The sequence below is a fragment of the Trichoderma citrinoviride genome (genome assembly GCF_003025115.1).
Source record: "Trichoderma citrinoviride strain TUCIM 6016 unplaced genomic scaffold BBK36scaffold_3, whole genome shotgun sequence".
NCBI lineage: Eukaryota > Fungi > Ascomycota > Sordariomycetes > Hypocreales > Hypocreaceae > Trichoderma > Trichoderma citrinoviride.
Genome location: NW_020194711.1, coordinates 1273103 through 1289923, shown reverse-complemented (window position 1 = coordinate 1289923; position 16821 = coordinate 1273103). Strand labels below are relative to the sequence as shown.

The 16821-nt window shown below is 55.4% G+C and overlaps 6 protein-coding genes across 6 annotated transcripts; 2 read left to right on the top strand and 4 right to left on the bottom strand.

The window, feature by feature from the left end:
• Nucleotides 1–893: 893 nt before the first annotated feature.
• BBK36DRAFT_1157051 (mannose-P-dolichol utilization defect 1 protein) lies at nucleotides 894–1825 on the top strand (the record flags this gene model as incomplete). The annotated part of the gene is made up of 2 exons (XM_024893981.1): nucleotides 894–1490; nucleotides 1556–1825. The coding sequence occupies 2 exons, from the start codon at nucleotides 894–896 to the stop codon at nucleotides 1823–1825; spliced, it is 867 nt and encodes a 288-aa protein (XP_024752126.1).
• Nucleotides 1826–2342: 517 nt separating this feature from the next.
• Nucleotides 2343–3104, bottom strand: BBK36DRAFT_1166691 (hypothetical protein; the record flags this gene model as incomplete). The annotated part of the gene is made up of 2 exons (XM_024894949.1): nucleotides 2343–2884; nucleotides 2951–3104. The coding sequence occupies 2 exons, from the start codon at nucleotides 3102–3104 to the stop codon at nucleotides 2343–2345; spliced, it is 696 nt and encodes a 231-aa protein (XP_024752125.1).
• A 728-nt stretch (nucleotides 3105–3832) lies between these two features.
• On the bottom strand, nucleotides 3833–5037 carry BBK36DRAFT_64306 (GroES-like protein; the record flags this gene model as incomplete). Its single annotated transcript, XM_024898419.1, has 2 exons — nucleotides 3833–4739; nucleotides 4844–5037. 2 exons carry the CDS (start codon nucleotides 5035–5037, stop codon nucleotides 3833–3835), a joined length of 1101 nt encoding a protein of 366 aa, XP_024752124.1.
• Nucleotides 5038–6512: 1475 nt separating this feature from the next.
• On the bottom strand, nucleotides 6513–7967 carry BBK36DRAFT_1138899 (hypothetical protein; the record flags this gene model as incomplete). Its single annotated transcript, XM_024893272.1, has 2 exons — nucleotides 6513–7374; nucleotides 7456–7967. The coding sequence occupies 2 exons, from the start codon at nucleotides 7965–7967 to the stop codon at nucleotides 6513–6515; spliced, it is 1374 nt and encodes a 457-aa protein (XP_024752123.1).
• A 493-nt stretch (nucleotides 7968–8460) lies between these two features.
• On the top strand, nucleotides 8461–9800 carry BBK36DRAFT_1192015 (hypothetical protein; the record flags this gene model as incomplete). Its single annotated transcript, XM_024896747.1, has 5 exons — nucleotides 8461–8754; nucleotides 8990–9013; nucleotides 9049–9094; nucleotides 9524–9618; nucleotides 9661–9800. Exons 1-5 carry the CDS (start codon nucleotides 8517–8519, stop codon nucleotides 9798–9800), a joined length of 543 nt encoding a protein of 180 aa, XP_024752122.1. The 5' UTR covers nucleotides 8461–8516.
• A 3309-nt stretch (nucleotides 9801–13109) lies between these two features.
• On the bottom strand, nucleotides 13110–15820 carry BBK36DRAFT_1113575 (WD40 repeat-like protein; the record flags this gene model as incomplete). Its single annotated transcript, XM_024889930.1, has 2 exons — nucleotides 13110–14752; nucleotides 14812–15820. 2 exons carry the CDS (start codon nucleotides 15818–15820, stop codon nucleotides 13110–13112), a joined length of 2652 nt encoding a protein of 883 aa, XP_024752121.1.
• Nucleotides 15821–16821: the final 1001 nt, after the last annotated feature.

Sequence of the window (16821 nt, the reverse complement as noted above, 5' to 3'; positions counted from 1 at the left end):
CGCAGTGGAGTGGAGGGGCCTCCAGCTGGCCGCCTCCGACTGCCTCAAGCTCCAACTGCCCCCCCGTCCCGCCCGCTACGCCCGCTGTTCTTTTGGCGGCTGATCGCCTCTCCAGCTGCCTCGAGACCCACTGCCAGCGCCATGAGATCGACAAAGTCCACTGAACTGAAGCGAGACTCGGGCAGCAAGACGAGGAAGAAGTGGCAGCGGTGAGCCGTACCTTAGCTGTGCATGTATCTTGTGAAATCAGGGTTCAGCTGGATGTTCATTCATACCATGCACGACACGACATGTGAAGATTTTTCTTCTCATATCTCCGGATATTATTTCCTTACGCCTACTGCCACCAAATCCAAGATTGTCTGCCCTGGATGGTGAACCATGTCAACATGTCCAGGCAAGCAAGCACCAGCCTCACGCTGAGCCACACCAAGACCCCAGAACGTTCCGCCCCGCCCTGCCTGATGTCATCCAGGCACAGGCGCAATGGCAATCTGGCCTGAGGCCGACCCGCCCGGGGATCGGGCAAGAAGCGTCGCATTCCGCATCGGCGAGTTTGAGGACGACGCGGAAGACAAAGAAAGGAAGAAAGAGCATCATAGCTTTGGGCTTCGGGCTGCGACCATCTTGCGATTGCTGGCATTGCAACAGACACGACCTCGAGAGAGAGGGCTTCGACACTCTTTAAGCTCCACTCGGAACTACCTTAGGCGGAAGAGGCGCATATCGCCGGTCCAACATCTTTTTTTTCTTTATCTTCTTCTTCTTCTTCCACCATTTTTGGCTTCTTTTCCTTCCTCTGACACGGGCTCCCTCTCTGTCGCGACAACCAACGACCAACCCCCAGCGCTTCGTCCCGCCTCGGTCCAAGCTCAGCCTCGCACTCGTACACCATGGACGCCGTTCGGTCTCTCGTCCAGCCCGTCACGCAGAACCTGCCGGCCCCCATCCGGGACCTGGGCGTGTCCATCCTGGGCGACACCTGCTACAAGGCGCTGCTGCTCGACGTGGACGTCGAGAACGTGGAATGCCTCAAGCTGGCCGTCAGCAAGGGCCTGGGCATCGGCATCGTCGGCGCCTCGCTCGTCGTCAAGGTGCCGCAGATCCTCAAGCTGCTGCGGTCCAAGTCCGCCGAGGGCGTGTCCTTTTTGTCGTACGCGCTGGAGACGAGCGCGTACCTCATCTCGCTGGCCTACAACGTGCGCAACGGCTTCCCCTTTAGCACCTATGGCGAGACGGCCTTCATCCTGGGCCAGAACATCGTCATCAGCATGCTCGTGCTCAACTACTCGGGCCAGCCCGGCCCCGCGGCCATCTTTGTCGCCCTGCTGGCCGTCTGCGCCTACAACCTGTTTGCGGACAGCCTCATTGATATGCAGACCTTGGGCTATCTGCAAGCGGGCGCCGGCGTCCTCGGTGTCGCCAGCAAGGTTCCTCAGATCCTGGCCATCTGGAAGGAGGGCACCACCGGCCAGCTCAGCGCCTTCGCGGTTGGTCTCCAGCTATTATGTCCTTCGTCTAATGGTCATACCGCTAACAGCTGTTCGATGTTTAGGTCTTCAACTACTTGGCCGGCTCGCTGACGCGCATCTTCACCACGATCCAGGAAGTTGACGACAAGCTCATTCTGTACGGCTTCGTCGCCGGCTTTGCCCTCAACGCCATTCTCGCTCTGCAGATGATTTACTACTGGAACGCTCCGTCGGCCAAGGCCAGGGGCAAGCGGAGAGAGGTCATCCCCGTTGATGCCCATGACGCCGCCCACTCGAGCTCAAGCTCAAGCTCCGTTGCGAAGAAGGGTCCCACCACTCGGCGCCGTGGCTAGACGAGCATTTCCTACACATCATGTCTCCTTTTCTGGTGTATTGGTCGGGATTAGGGTACTGGCGAAGAAATAAATCTAATGAAATAGGGGTGGAAGACGGCGGAAATGCTTGGCCTATATCTAGTATTTAATGAAAGCTACAGCTACTTAATCGCTTGGCTATTCTTGCTCTTGGTGGGGCTTCGGATGCAAAGTTCTGAGCATGAGTGAGCTTGATACATCGAGGTGAAGCTATCGACTCCATGGTACCAACACGACGTCGATTCAAGAGGCAAAACAAGTTCAAATTCCGCATATTCGAGAACTCTATGGCCCGCTATACGATGCCGACTATGCAGCCAACTCTGGCATGATTCATGTTCATATTACTGCCGTGTAGACATGACAAACCACATACAAAACCCTGATAAACGCCAGCTAACCCAAAATAAAAGAAGAAGAGAAACAAAAGTCTCCTCAAAAGCTCGCCTAGAACATAACAACACATCACACCTAATGCTGAAATGCTTCCTGACCCTTAGCAAACCGGCACGCCGGCATTCGTCCAGCCAATGCCGCCGATCCAGACCCTCCGGCCGGCGCACTGCAGGCAGCGCTTCTCCTCGCCGAGGTTGCTCACAGAGCAGCTGAAGCAGACGTGCTTCCCGCAGGCGCCGCACGCCGTGTCCTGCGCCGCGCCGCCGTCCAGGTCCATGCCCATGTCGTCGCCGCCGCCAACACCACCGTCGGATCCGGCCAGCGGAGCGCCGCAGTCGTCGCAGGCGGTGGGCGTCGCCAGGGCGCGCGAGGGATCGGCGAGGCCGGGCGACGACGTGCCGGAGCTGGGCTGGGAGCCAATGTTCCAGAAGCGGTGCAGCGACTGCTGCTGGCCGTCGTGCTGATGTGCCGACGCGGACGCGGACGACGTCGGCGTCGGGAGGGGACTCGGGTCGGAGGAGCTCGAGCCTTCGGGAAGCAGCATCTGGTCCGCGGGGACGGCGGCGACACCGTGCTGGTGATGATGCTGGTGGTCCTGCTGCTGCCTCTGCTGTGCCGAGTACAGGAGGCCCAGGGTGTGCTCTGCGGGAGGCGGGCATGAGTGTGGGCTCATCAGACGGTGGTGGGCGCGCCATTCGTAGAACTTACGATGGACCTCCTCGTCCGACGGCCTGTTGTCGCGGTAGCGCTTGAGGGTGCGGCTGTGCAGCAGGGCCGGCGCGTCGAGGGCCATCATGGAGCTGCTGCAGTCGGGGCCGGATGAGAGCGCTGCGGCGGAGCGTTTGCGCTTGAGGAGAGCCATGATTCTTTCTGCACCTTTTTGGTGGTGTTTTATGTGATTGATTGGGGGGGGAGAGAAGAGATGCTGGAATTGAATAACGGCGATGAAGAAGAGGAGAATCGATGTTACAACTTGCAGGCACGCAAACGCTGCTCAATGCTTTATGTTAGAAAGATGACGATGATTGAAGCAAGAAATTGTCGTAACGGATATCTGAGAGCGAAGCTGAGAAGCAGAGACAGAAAACGAGGATGAAGGATCAGGATGAATTGGGAATGTGAGAGAGTGAGACGATGGTCGTTGAGGTAACGAATGAAGAGGCGGGTCCCCTCGGCAGGTATTTGTATGTAATAGCAGCTGAGAGGCGCGACAAAAAATACGCTGACGGGATGGCGCGAAGCTTCGCGATTTTTTTTATATCTGTTTTTTTTTCTCCGGTAAATTTCGTGCAACGCGTAGAGTGGCATTTTTGTGCTGATCGCGACGAGGCTAAAGATCGATCGGGGTTCGGCGATGGCGGTGCATGGGTAGGTAGCAACAACAGCAATTCGAGGGAGTTCAACTGGAGTTTTCTGCATCTATGCTTGCACCATTTGCACGGAATCCAATCCATCAAGGTACGGTATCTACTTATCGTGAAGCAAGTTGACATCGAACAGATGGTACTACCTGTCAATACCACACATGACCAATCGAGTGATACATATCCGTCAGCAAAGCTCAACCCAATCCGCTCCAACCAATCCCTCTTACACAACCCTCACCACCAGCTTCCCAATCCCTCCCTTGCCCGAGACAACCTCCTCGCACCCCTTCCGCACCGCCTCCAGGTCCCCCAGGGCCACCACCCTCATCACCGCCTTCACCTTGCCCAGCGCCACAATCTCGCCCGCCCTCTCCAGGTCCTCGCGGATCTCGAGGCTGCCCGACACCATCTCGTACCGGATGCTCGTGCCCCGGAGCTTCCACCAGTACACCAGCTGCGACAGGTCCAGCAGCAGGCCGACCCACCACCGCCACCGCTCCTCGCCGATGATCTTCTTCGCCGTCGCCCGGGCCGGCGTGCTCGAGATGGACACGAGCACGCCCGTCGCGGGGTTGAGCAGCGGGATGCCGTCGTCCATGCTGTCCCACTGCGTGTTGTACATGATGTCCACGCTGCCCGGGCTCACCACGTCCCTCGGCCGCTGCGTCTGGTAGTCAATCACGCGGTCGTACACGCCCGGCAGGTACTCGTCCACCAGCGGCAGCTTCCTGGTCGACACCGTCGTGATGATGTGCGTCGCGCCAAACACGTTGCGCGCCGTCTGCGCCGCCATGGCCCCCGTCCCGCTCAGCCCGGCCGGGATGAAGACCGTCTTGCCCGCGAGGCTCTCCGCGCCCAGCAGCTGCAGGCCCCGCCGCCACGTCTGGTACGACGTCGTGACCAGCGTCGCCATGCCCGCCGCCTCCTCAAACGACAGGTGCGCCGGCTTGCGCAGCAGGAAGCGCTCCTCGGCCAGCGCGTAGTCGGACAGGAACCCCGGCGGCGGGAGCAGGAACATGGGCTTGTCGATGTAGGCCCCGTACACCTCGTCGCCGACCTTGAGCTCCTTGACGGCGCTTCCTACGGCCACGACGACGCCGGCGCCCTCCATGCCGAGCTGCGTTGGATAACTAAACACTCTCCAGTCAGACAGTGCTTCTTCGTTGTCCATGTGAACAAGCTCAAACGGGGGGCTTGGAAAGGGGGAAAGCATCGTGCTGGGTTTCTTCCTTACGTTGGCTTGTAAAACAGTCCCAGCTCCCCGTTGGCAGCCTTGAGCTCCCCCGTGTTCACGCCTGCCGCGTGGATCCTCAGGAGCACATGCGTCGGCATCGTGATGCTCGGCACCGGCAGCTCTCGCAGCTCATAGGTCTCGGGTCCGCCCTTTCGCGTCGCCACGAGCGAGCGCATCGTCGCCGGGATGTCCATGTTGACGATGCTGTATACGCCCCTTGAAAGATAGTGCCTAGAACTTATAAGTGAAGCCCCGAAAGCAGGGTGTAAAAGACGTCCCGTATATCACAACTCCCGCCCAGCTGAATCTACGACGAAGCACACACAAGAACCACAAGCAATAGAATGAGGGGGATAACCAACACGGCAGCATCACGCAATCATCATCATGCAGCTGAACATACATATCTATATATACTACCTACTTAACCTTGCATACAACAAGAAGGACCATATTTGTATGTATGTACACTGAAAATACCGCCCGATGTGACAATGGGATCCCACTTCGGCGGCGGACTTGATCCTTTCGGCGTTCGGTGGGTCTCGTTCCGATCCGGCGGGCCGCCGAAAATCAATCAAAGGCTCCAGTCCTCCCCAATCCCCTTGGTGGATCGTCGACTTGGTGTCCTCCGATGTCAAATGTCATTTTCCGCATCGGCGGAGTTTCAGCTTCATCCTTTCGGTGTTGTTCTACTATTGCCCTTATCTCCTTCAAAAGGATCATGATTGTTAAGCAGATCATAGCATATGCACACTTCCTGCATCCTCCACGATTAAAGGAACCACTCCCCCGTCGAGACACCCCATACATCTATTCGAGGAGGACGTATAGCAATACCAAGCGTTTACCATACTCCCGTTGCAATGAAGAAGCACAAGGACAAGCCTTTCTGATTTATAAACGTGTATTGCAAATGTGTAGTACAGATGCTACCACTAAACAGACGCATGCCTCTGCTGCGCTACGCTACCATCAATAGCTACATCAAACATGGTATACATCCACACAAGTCTACCTTGCTCCCGACAAGAAAACGAAACAGCGCCTGCAAACACTTTTTGCCCATCTCTTCATCCCTGAATCCCTCTCGTCCTTGTAGAATGCTATCCCAAAACAGCCGTACGCCCCATGGGGTTTCGGGTATAACCCCATCTCAGTTCCCAGAAAATCAAGAAAATATCAAGGGCTCACGCCCGTGTGCAATTTCATCCCGGTCCTCCCACCAGGTACGCCCAAAGTTCTCCCTTCCAAATAACAAAGAAGACTATATATAGGAAAATTCGAGATATAAGTGATAGACACAAGTCGACTCTTCCTAGCAAGGGCAAGAGTATGTTGTTTTCTCTTCGGTTTGTAGATAAAGAAACGCCAAGTCTATGCAGAGAATGGTGAAATTATATGAGAGGAAGGTATGGCTGGAGCAAAAAGAAGGCGCGTCGGCCTTCAGTAGTTGTGTTGATAAGGAATCGGATAGTGGCCATGTCCTCGACAAGACATGGTTGGTTGTCATTGGTAGTCGTTGGGTATCATCGACGTGACGGAATCTCTCGTGTGTTACGTGGTGAGGCCACCAGCTGGCTGTAGTCGGATCGGCCGACATGAGATGAAAATAGGTGAAGAAAGAGTGCATGATCCCGGGATGCGACAACATCTGCCCTCTTTTACTTCAAGGCAGATGCCGTCTGTGACTGGGATCACGGGGTTGGCACTGCCGGTCGTGTTGCCGCTGCTGGGCCGCCAGCCATTCGGTAGATCCAGCCTGGCGGGAGGGGTTCTCGGCTGGTAACTTTGTGTCCTGTCCGGTACCGCTGCCGCTGCCGCCACGGTTGCCCGCAGAGCTGGAAGCTCCGGGAATGATATCCGTAACCGCTTGAGCGATAGTTGCCACGACGTAGCCCCGGAGCTCCTGATCCTCTTGCTGGTCTTCCTTTTCAAGGCGAAAACGCTCTTCCTTGGACTTGTTCGCTCGGCGGAGATGCTTGATCTCCTGCATAATGTAGAGCATGACTTCCTCAGGACATCGGTTGCGCTCGTTGGCGGCCTCGTTTGTGCGCACATATCGCCGAGTCACATCGGTGGCACCATCAGTTGAAAAGGCGATGCAGTACGACATCTTCTTGCCCCACCCCTCGGTGTAAAGGCGCGGGTTGTCCCAGGCTTCCTCGCAGGCGTCGACGTGGATCCATCTCTTCTGATGGTCAGAGTAGACTTCTGTCCAGACGTGGTCTTCGGCGTTCCAAACCCATCGGACACGGCCCCCTACCGCGCGGCAGAGCATGCTGAAGCAGTTGGCCCACTCTCCGACGCGGCCTCTCCTGGTCTGCAACAGACGCCACACATCACCGTACCGCGGAAAACGCTCATAGGCACCGCAGCTCTCAGCAGAGCAGCGATAGAGCTCGACTCGTAGCGCGGCGCAGGCTCTCTCCTCGGGAGTTGGTGCAGTCATGCCTTGGGCGATTGTGGGTGACAAGCACACTGGGCATGGGGGGTTGTTGACCCATGTGAAGAATGATCGCCGGAACCACCTATTGCGAGAGGGGACAAGGTTAGAACTCTGTATCAAAGTATAAGGGATAGGGACATGGTTCCATATCATCAAGACCTACCGAAGAAGAGCTCGGATGACACAGTCTTGGTATCCCCATTCCGGCCTCCGACCATCGCCCATACTCTCTGCCTGAGCTTGCAGAACCTGGCACTCCTCCTCGGCCTCTCCATAGATGCGATCAAGGGGGATGGTCTGGAGGGCCTCATCCAGCAGACCGGGGTTCTCGTATTTCGTGGGTGTGAGTGACAGGCTGAGTAGGAGGTTTCGAAACTTTTGTGAGTCTCGGTCGGTAGCGGCGGGCGGCGTTGGGATCTTGGGGAGGTGGCGCAAGGCTGAGTATGAGGGCGGCGTCGTCGATGAGTGGGATGAGCGCAAGCGATCGCTGCTTGGTGAGGCCTCGCGATAGACGTTCGAGGGCCGGTCGTGCAAGCTCAGAGAGCGAAGGTCGTTCATGCGCTTGTCGCGCATCATGCCCTCGAAGCGGACCGACAGGCCGTGAGCCCATTCCTGCCCATAGCTGTCGCCTTGTGACGGGTGCCCTGAGCGGGCAGGAGAGTCGCGGCCGTGCATTGCGGATGAGGACGGGTAGAGAGGAGATTGAAGTCAATTAACGGGCGAAGCGGGTCGATAGCGAGGTGCGTGGAAAGAAGCCGATGCAGACGAATCTAATCGTTTGGCTGAGCTGAGATCGTTCCTGTCTTCAACCCCAATGCAGATCGAGGGCGCTGCAAGATGCAGAGTAAATAGACAAGTGCTGGGGAGGAGATTGCGTCGTCGTCGATGGAGATCTTGGGTCGTAGGCGACAGCGTCGTCAGCTGCGGATGCGTAGGCCACTGAAATTGCCACAGTGACTGTCCCAGCACCCCTCAGCGTGCGCCGAAACTAACTGGCCTGGCCGCGTGTTCTGGGGTATGTTTTCCCGGTTGCTTGTGCGCTGGTAAGTCGTCGCCTTGTCCCTGGAATCGACTGCCGTCGACGCTGGGAGAGTTCAAGCCGTCACCAGAGAGAAGCGCTGGGTATAGTACTGGGTAGGAGGAAGAAGTCGGGTCTGAGCATGAGCATGAGAAGGACAGTGGAAAAAAAGAAGGTGGACGGGGGCTTAGCGGAGGTTGCAGACGATGGCGTGGAAATGGGCCTCTTTTGGGGGGTCAAGAGGCCTGGAGACCGCTGGACTGCTGGCGCACCACCTCCACTGCGTGTACGAGTACGTACTTGCGTACCTCCTGCAGGGCAGCCCGGGCGAATTCATAAATTGGAAGGGACCACCAGGCCGTGAGAGCGTCGTGGTGGCTGCTCTGCGCTGGGGTGCCGCTTCCTCTTTGGAAAGCCACTTGCTGGCGGTTTACGCGTCAGCTGGTTGGTGCAGCCAATCACAGCCGCCGCCTGGCCCATCCCAGGGCTAGCTGCTCGGTGAGAACGACCCGGCGCGGGTACCGTTACAAGGCGACGAGGTCAGGGTACCTTGCACTGTGCTCTTACCGTACAAGCGGCAGAATGCAGATGCTGCTGCGGCATCAGAGAATGAAGATTCAAGGTGAAGTGGTCGGTATGCTCTAGAATGGAAGGCATAGTAAGGTCAGCAATGCTGTAGATTTACGAAGCACTTCTCACTCAAGTAAGTTGTAGTTACGTCTGAAAGTCGGTTGACAGTCTCATTGCGTTACCACGAGGCCTTCCAACTCAATCCGTACCACTTGTAAGTGGTCCTATTGGAAGCTTTCTTACAATGTGCCCATGCAAGCTGGCATCTCGGCTCGCCACAGACCTGTCTTTACTCTATGCTTAATGTATTTCTTCTTTCCATCTTCCTAATTTCTTTCTGATTTTCACAATCGGCAACGGACCAGCGAAAGGGCTGAGATCCAGGGAGGCTCTGCTTCCGGTTTCAGCTCCTTGTACCAACATGCGTCAGTGCTATCCACAGCTTATCGTTGGACACGCGCGGCTGCGATTACACGCACGCAGATTAACCCGCCACGAGACGAAACGACTTCAACAAAAGGGGAACCGCCCTGATCAAGCGCCTCTAGCCCGCCCAGCAAAGTCACTCTCAGAGGCTGCATTTGCAGAGCAACGGCTCGCAAAAGACGCCCTATTAACAAATTGCACGCTTCACTACCTGCAGTTCTTCGTACGTGCAGAGGTACCGCGGCTCTCCTGCTGAGCGGCCCGCAAGTACCGAGACTTCGGCCCCTCCAGCACGCGGCGATGACGAGGCACGTAGCGCATGATGCGCCTTCCCCGTTTCTGCTTGTGGCACAGCCGATGCCAAGATGCTAGCGCCATGGCTGCGCATTGCGGCATCGCGCACTGTGCCTCTGGGCCCGTCAGGCACGTTTTCCGCGCGGCTTGTCAGTGTCTTTACGGGCCGGCACTGGGTGAGGGATACTGTGCCCAGCTAACGGAGGCGATGCAAGCGCCTCAACTCCGTTTCTGCTGTATCGTGCCTTTGTTGGGCTGTAACTCGTGGTTGACGTCTGGTTCTTTTCTCGTCTCCTCCCGAGCTGTGGCACAAGCCCCTCTACCCAGGGACTCTTCTTGCGCTTCCTCGAGTCTTTCAGTCCGTTCTCGCGGCTACGAACGAGTCACCAGCTGATTTTGACCCCTGCTGTGCCCAGGATTGCTAACCGCAATAGGTACCAATTTGTCCATATGGCTCATGCAACCGCTGCCGATACAACCCAACTGCGTTGACTAAACGATCTGCATCCAGATGGAGGCTCTCCGTTTCACACGTTCGGTTTGCAGACTTCATCGCTTTCGCATTCCGCATTTTGTCTTTCCCCTCTCTTGTCTCTTCGCCCCAACATCTTGCCTGTCAAAGTTCTGTGATCTCCAGGTCGAGGATCGCTGGGATCAGCAAGTGGCCACAACAAACACACCCTCACATCCACTCACACCTCTTGAGGTCTCATGAATAACATCTCAAGAGCAGGAGTGTCCGGTACTCGCTCACTTTAAACAAGGCTCGAGAAACTGATTGATCCAACACTGCGGGAAAACGCGGCAGCGTGTGATTTGAAAGTGAGAGGAAAGGAACCAGCAGAAAATGGCCCATCCACACAGACAGTATGTGATGCGCCCATCAACACCGTACGGCCGGTACTGCGAACTCCGCGGCCACGGGATTTTTACCGCAGGCGTCCAAAGAGGGCTTCGCTGATCAGCCTTGCGAGTCCGTTCCTGGCCTTGCCGCGGCCAAGGACTCAAAATTGCCGCCCTCCAACATGGCGGTCACAAAGGCAGAAGGGAGACCATCATGATCCACGGCAGTGGCTTACTATGACCAGAGTCATTCTGCCACTGAAATCGAATTCATCAAGAGTTGCTGCTCAAATTTCAGACCAGACCACCAGCTAGTCGATGCCCTCATCAAGACCCTTCAAATGCTAGTAGTCCTGCCTGCAAGCATATCACGCTCCCGTTCTTCCAGGCGCCCAAACTATCCTGAATATGGCACCCATCTATCCGCTCCTTCTATTCAGTGTACTCGTATTGCCATGATGTTGAGAAAATCAGAAAAGCCGCGGGACCGTGCCTTACTGTACGTTGCTGACTCCTCTTATTCAGTCAGCAGATATCCCATCACCGTCCCAACTCAGCTTCGAGACAGAGCAAGGGCATTTCCGATCCCTTGCTGTACGGAGTACGAAAGTACATCAAGACAGAACGATTAGGGCCTCCAGCATCTGTCCAATCACAAGCTCGCGAAATAATTTCTCTGTTCTACATACGCTCACAGCTGGGGCGTGGTGCTAGGGGGCGCGAGGCCGCGTCATCCGCTCCTCTGGGTTCTGCTTGTACTTCGTACGCAGAACGAGGGGTCCTGCGTGCTACGTCCAATCGCCACTGCACGCTTGTTAGGCAAATGAGACATTCCCTACCTTTGCCTACTATCGAGAATTACTTTGCTTATTACAGTTAGCAGGGCGTGGCGTTGGGGCCCGAGGAGACAGCCTGGCTGTTGCAATACTCGAAGAGCAGCGGAGCAAATCACCACGCAATTCCCACGTTCCAAAAGAGGCAGAACGTTCGAACCTATGCCGACTCCCTGTTTGTGGTGAATATGGACCACTTCTACACTCATGGATCCCGGTATAAACTGGCTGCTGTACATACATCGAGGAGCCCGGCAGCCAGTTCGCCGGGAAGAAGGCCAAGAAGATATCACAGCGTTACGGGGTATATCGCTTGGCATTGTCGGTGTGAACTTCATCCACTGAGGTTTTACAATCGAAGCTTGACTTGTACTACACAGTACAGCCAGCTGGAATCACAAAGTCGTTAACCACAGCCCAAGGGCGGATTTCGGTCCACTACTTCTGTCGCCTGGCCGGTCGTCCTACAGTCCTTGTGGGATACTAAGGCAAGAGTATATTAGCTACTGACATATTGAATGCCAACACGACATTCAGCCCAGGCTTGCCCTGCATTCCCTGTCATCCAACAACACCGCAAGAACTTTTGCGTTCCACACTTTCTGCAGAATTATCAGACAGTGGATGGATGAACTACGTCGAAGGCCCATACAGTATGCCTCGATATGCCTGCCCTTACTGGCCGTCTCGCATCTTATATTGGAGACATGACCATCCCAAGCAAGGGCCGTGATATCATGGCCCTCGTCCAGTTCGGTACATACACAGAGCCACATGGGAGATCGAGAATTCTACTTTCTCGATGTGCCTGATCCGTGCTCATTAAGTTGACCCAATTCTCAGTCGTCATCCACGGCCTGACTCGCTCCACAAGTCTCATTCTTATCTGACGGTCAATGTCCGCATCCTATGTACAAGGCACCAAGACGTACACAGCCGTTGGATTTAACGAATACCTCATACAGCACATACGTCGTACCATGTAAGAGTCTACGAAACGGCTAGGGCACCCGGCTGTCCTGGTCCAGGCGCGGCTTTTTCCATAGGGGACGCGCGTTAATCGGACCTCACCCCTGCTTTGCCCAGACGTTGTCGTCGATGTCGTCGTCCTTGCTAGGGTCGGTGTCTTGTTTCTCCGATAAAAAGTTGAAGTCAAGAGACGTAGACTGCTTGTGATATAAGTTCATGTTTTTGTGACCAAGAGTTTGCTCATGCCCATAAGACATATGCTGGCACTGGTTATGCCTCCGTAGTTCACTACGTGTATATCAAAACACAGCTTCCCTCACAAGATGAGCCTCATAACGATAGGACACACTTCATCCTATGCTTTACAGACGAAGCACAAATGGTGATGCCAAGAAGTGGTAGTATCTTTGTGGAGTGTCAAGTACGCATGAGCTCCGGGCATCCAGGGCAAAGCATTACGTAGCAACCCCGAATGACACACGACGATTCCGTCTGAATCAGTCAAGGGTATGTACGCTTGGACATAATCCTAGGCACGACACCTTAGCTTAATCAAACTCTTGACCGTATCCCAGGGCCTCAGAGCAGTCTCTATAGACGCAAAATAACAGTTCAACTCCATTTTATATGCTACGAGCCTCAACCGGCCTTCTTAATAGAACATAAACAAGGAATACTAGGTAGCCCAAATCTCCAATACATGACTCTTAACATATGTACTCTTGTGATCCTGATGGGAAAAAAGTCTCGATCCATCCGCGTTGGTCGGCCATGCCTTTCTGTTCCCGTCTCCCATTTTTACTTTTTCCTGAACACGCACAACAGCCACCTGCCATTAAACAAAGGAAAAGAAAAGAAACAGCTTTATTTCTTCTCCCACTCCTCCCCGGCGTAATACTTCTCAGGCATCTCCACATCCCACGTCGGCCTTTCCACTAGCGCAACCTCGAGGGGCTGGTCACGAGCGTTGAGGGCCACGATGCCAAGGATCGGGCGGTATTTGTAGGTTATCCACCAGCTCTTGCGGTCAGTTCCCGAGCTGCTGGCACTGCCGTTGGCGTTTCCGTTGGTGCTGCGGAGCTGGGCCAGGTCGCCCTCGGGAGCATCAGCCATGTCATCGTCGTCGCTGTCGCTTCCGTCCTCGTGGGGAGAGGCGGCATCCACGTCGACGTTCACCCACTGCCCGTCGACGTACTTGCCGACACGGTGCGGTGCGAGGTTCTCAGCCATCTTGCCTCCGGCACCGCTAGTATGGCCGGTCCTCTTGCGCTTGGTACCCGGCTGAGCTCCCTTGCTGACGACAGCGTCGCTCTCGGACGCGGGCTTGGGAAGGTCTTGGGCAGTGTCGAGCATGAGCAGGAATGACACGCCGTAGACCCAGAGGCGGGATCCCTGCCACAGGGCGCCCTTGGCCAAGTCCAGCAGGTCCTGTACGGGGGCCGGGAGAGCTTTCCGAGGGTTTCTGCGTGACCATGGCGTGAGCGAGCCTTGCAGAGGGTGGAAGGTCAAGACGTTCCACGAGGTCGTAATGGCGGCGAGGGTGTAGTCCTGAATAGCCTCCACCCCGTCGTCGCCCGCAGCTTTTGAGGGTACGGCATCCGAGAATGACAAGACGACGGGAGGTGAGGGCAGCTTGGGCAGCAGGTTTGCGCTCGGGTTGCGAATCCAGCGGCTACTGACGCTGCTAGCCGGGCCTTCCTCGTCATCCGACGAGCTGTCGCTGTCGCTAGCACTATCAGATGACGATGCCGCGTCATTTTCTCCATCTCCTTGACCATCTTCCTGCAGCTTCTCGTCTGGGCCGCGTAAGATCCAGGTGTCGATGTAACCGGCAATGTCAGCAACCGCAACCATCTTGGAGTCGGCAGTGAATGCGATGTGAGTGATGTTTCTCTCGTAGCTCCTCAAGCCTCCATTCTTGATGTATCGCGGGATATGGCGTCGGAGACGGGGAAGCCGCTGCAAACGAGAAGCGAATCGTGGTGGTTGGTCCGGCTCGCTGACCTCCTCGAGACTGGCCATGACAACGCGAGAGCCCTCCCTGATGGCGCAGAGCCATTTTCCATCTGCAGAAAGCTCCACCTTTGAGGCGCCATAGTTCTTCAGCTTGTCTGGGAGTTCAAGCGCGGACAGCTTGACATCCGAAGGCTTGACCGGGTCTTGGTGCTCCAGTCGGAAGGCTTTCACGTCTATTGAGGTCGACACAACCAAGAGAGTTCCCTCTGGGTTGATTGTAGCAGAACTGATGTTGGAGTCGCCCTTGATGACAATCGTCTTGAGGAGTTTGCGGTTTTGATTCAGATCAAACTCCTCTCCAGTCGTGTTGAAGATCTCTGTAGCAGGCTTTCGCAGAGTCCAGATATGAACCTCTCTGTCCCACCAGCTGGTGATAAACCTTGCCTTGTGTGCGCTCGCAAGGGGCGGCTGCTGTGGAAGGTTGCTGATTGTTCGGTGGTTTTCGCGACCCATTTCCTTCAGGGGAACAAGCATGAGGTTTGAATCGGGACCTGTGCGGGAAAAGTTAGCCATCGATAGCCTTTGACTTGTTGGATCAGCATTGACTCACCTCCGGTTACAACAACGCTCATGCGGCCGTTCTCAAACGATGCCATAGTCTTGACGTCGTGGTCATGGTATCTTCTTCCCCAAACCTTGGTCCAGCGATTGCCCGCTCCCACATTCTGCTTGTATAGAACAGTGCGGCGATCCATTCCTCCGCTCGTGATGGTCGATCCATCGGCGCTGATGGCGAGACTGAGGACATCTTGTTTGTGGCTCTGCAGCCTCTGAGACTGTGTGTAGGTCCTGCCGTCCCAGATGCAGACTTGGCCCGTAGAGTCGGCCGAGACGATATTACCGTCAGGCAGGCACTTGACCGACCATACGATGATATCTTTCGAGCCTCCAGCCAGATCGGCGCCCAGCGTCATGTGGCGGAGCATATGGCCCTTTGTAACGTCGTAGATTCGAATGGTGCTGTCTGAGCAGCCAACGACTGCGATTTTGCGTGACTGGAACGTGATGCTGACCATCTGCGCCTTCTTCGTGGGGGATCGCACAACGACTCGTTGGAAGCGCAGATCGTCATCTTCGATCGAGTACATGGCCAGCTCGCCGTGGATGGTGCCAGCAATCAGCTTGTTGGTGTGCAGTTCGTCTGAGGCTCCGGTCAGAGCGGGAGGCTGAGCGGCCAGACACCAGATGTCGCCATGCTGTCCGCTGGCGTGCCTCTTGGGCTTGCCCTTTTCGAGATCCCACTCGGTCACCGTGGAAGTGTATCCGATGCTAAAGAGACGCGACTTGCCCACGGCGATCCTGCCATCGCCCAGGTCCTGGTTGGGCTCGTTGACCCAGACAAGGCCGTCAACGCTGCGATCTCTGCCGCCGCGAATGACCAGCTCCTGGTGCCATTTGCCATTGGAAGGGTTCCAGATCTCAATGTCACCGTTGGCTCGGCCGACCGCCAATCGCGCAACGGCGCCCTGCTTGGCAGACTTGGTCTTGGGGTGGGAGAAGGCTACGGCGTTGATGGCCGAGGGCTTGTAGGGCACGAACCGGCAGCGATGGATATCCATGGCGGCGATGGATCCAAATTGCCGTCGACTGTCGAAGCTGATTTGAACCAATGCCAATGCTCGGCGCGTTTCCAGACAAACAGGTACGCCAAAGCTATGAAGGATGAAGCGCAACGCCGTCGGTCGTGATGCTACAAAAGAAAAAAAAAAAAGTTCCAGCCTTGCCTAGAATTTTTCTTAAGCCCGACGAATTAAGCAGCGGCCCATGCACGGCTGCCCCTCCACCCCACCAATAATCGGCCTTTGGCAGCGCCTCGTCCGCTGCAGGGCGTTTTGGTCCCCTATAAATCTGCTGTAGCGGCGTCTGTGTGAATTTGATGCATCAATTGCAAACACTGAACGTGAAAACATGACACTGCCCTATCCATGATTCATTATGGTGGACTCGTCCTGATATGTAATATCATAATCAATTATATGCTGAAGAGCTCACTTTTCTCCCCTTCTGGAGTCTCGTCGTACTATATCGACTTATATCTCGTCCGTCATGCAGCAGGGAAGCGCAGCCTTGTTCCACCAAGACGTTACCTGCAGGGACTGGACAAGATGAGGGCACATATCAGGTAGTATTTTCTATCAAGCAATCGCAACGCTGCAGACTCGCAGACCATCTCAACACGTCACGTCAATATGTCTCTTTATAAATCTAAGGCTGCAGCTGGCGATGTCCACGAGCTCGATGAAGTTGAAAATCGGCGTGTCAGTTCGAGGCTATTTTACTTCCATCTCGCAACTGCTTCTTTCACCTTACCTCTTTCCTTCTCGGCAGACCACTTTGGCAAGAAACATCTGAAAAATGAACATATACAAGAGACCAGACATCGTGAGAAGGAGCTACCTACCTATGTTACCTGTCTCAAGCGAGACGTAAGCGATGCCTCCATCACTTTGCCAACAAACCTGAGTCTTCCTCCTCTCTTCTTTCTCGTCTTGTCTCCTCAAACATTCTGCTTCATACTCCAACAGCTCAGCAACTTTTTGGGTGCTTCTTTTTGGAATCC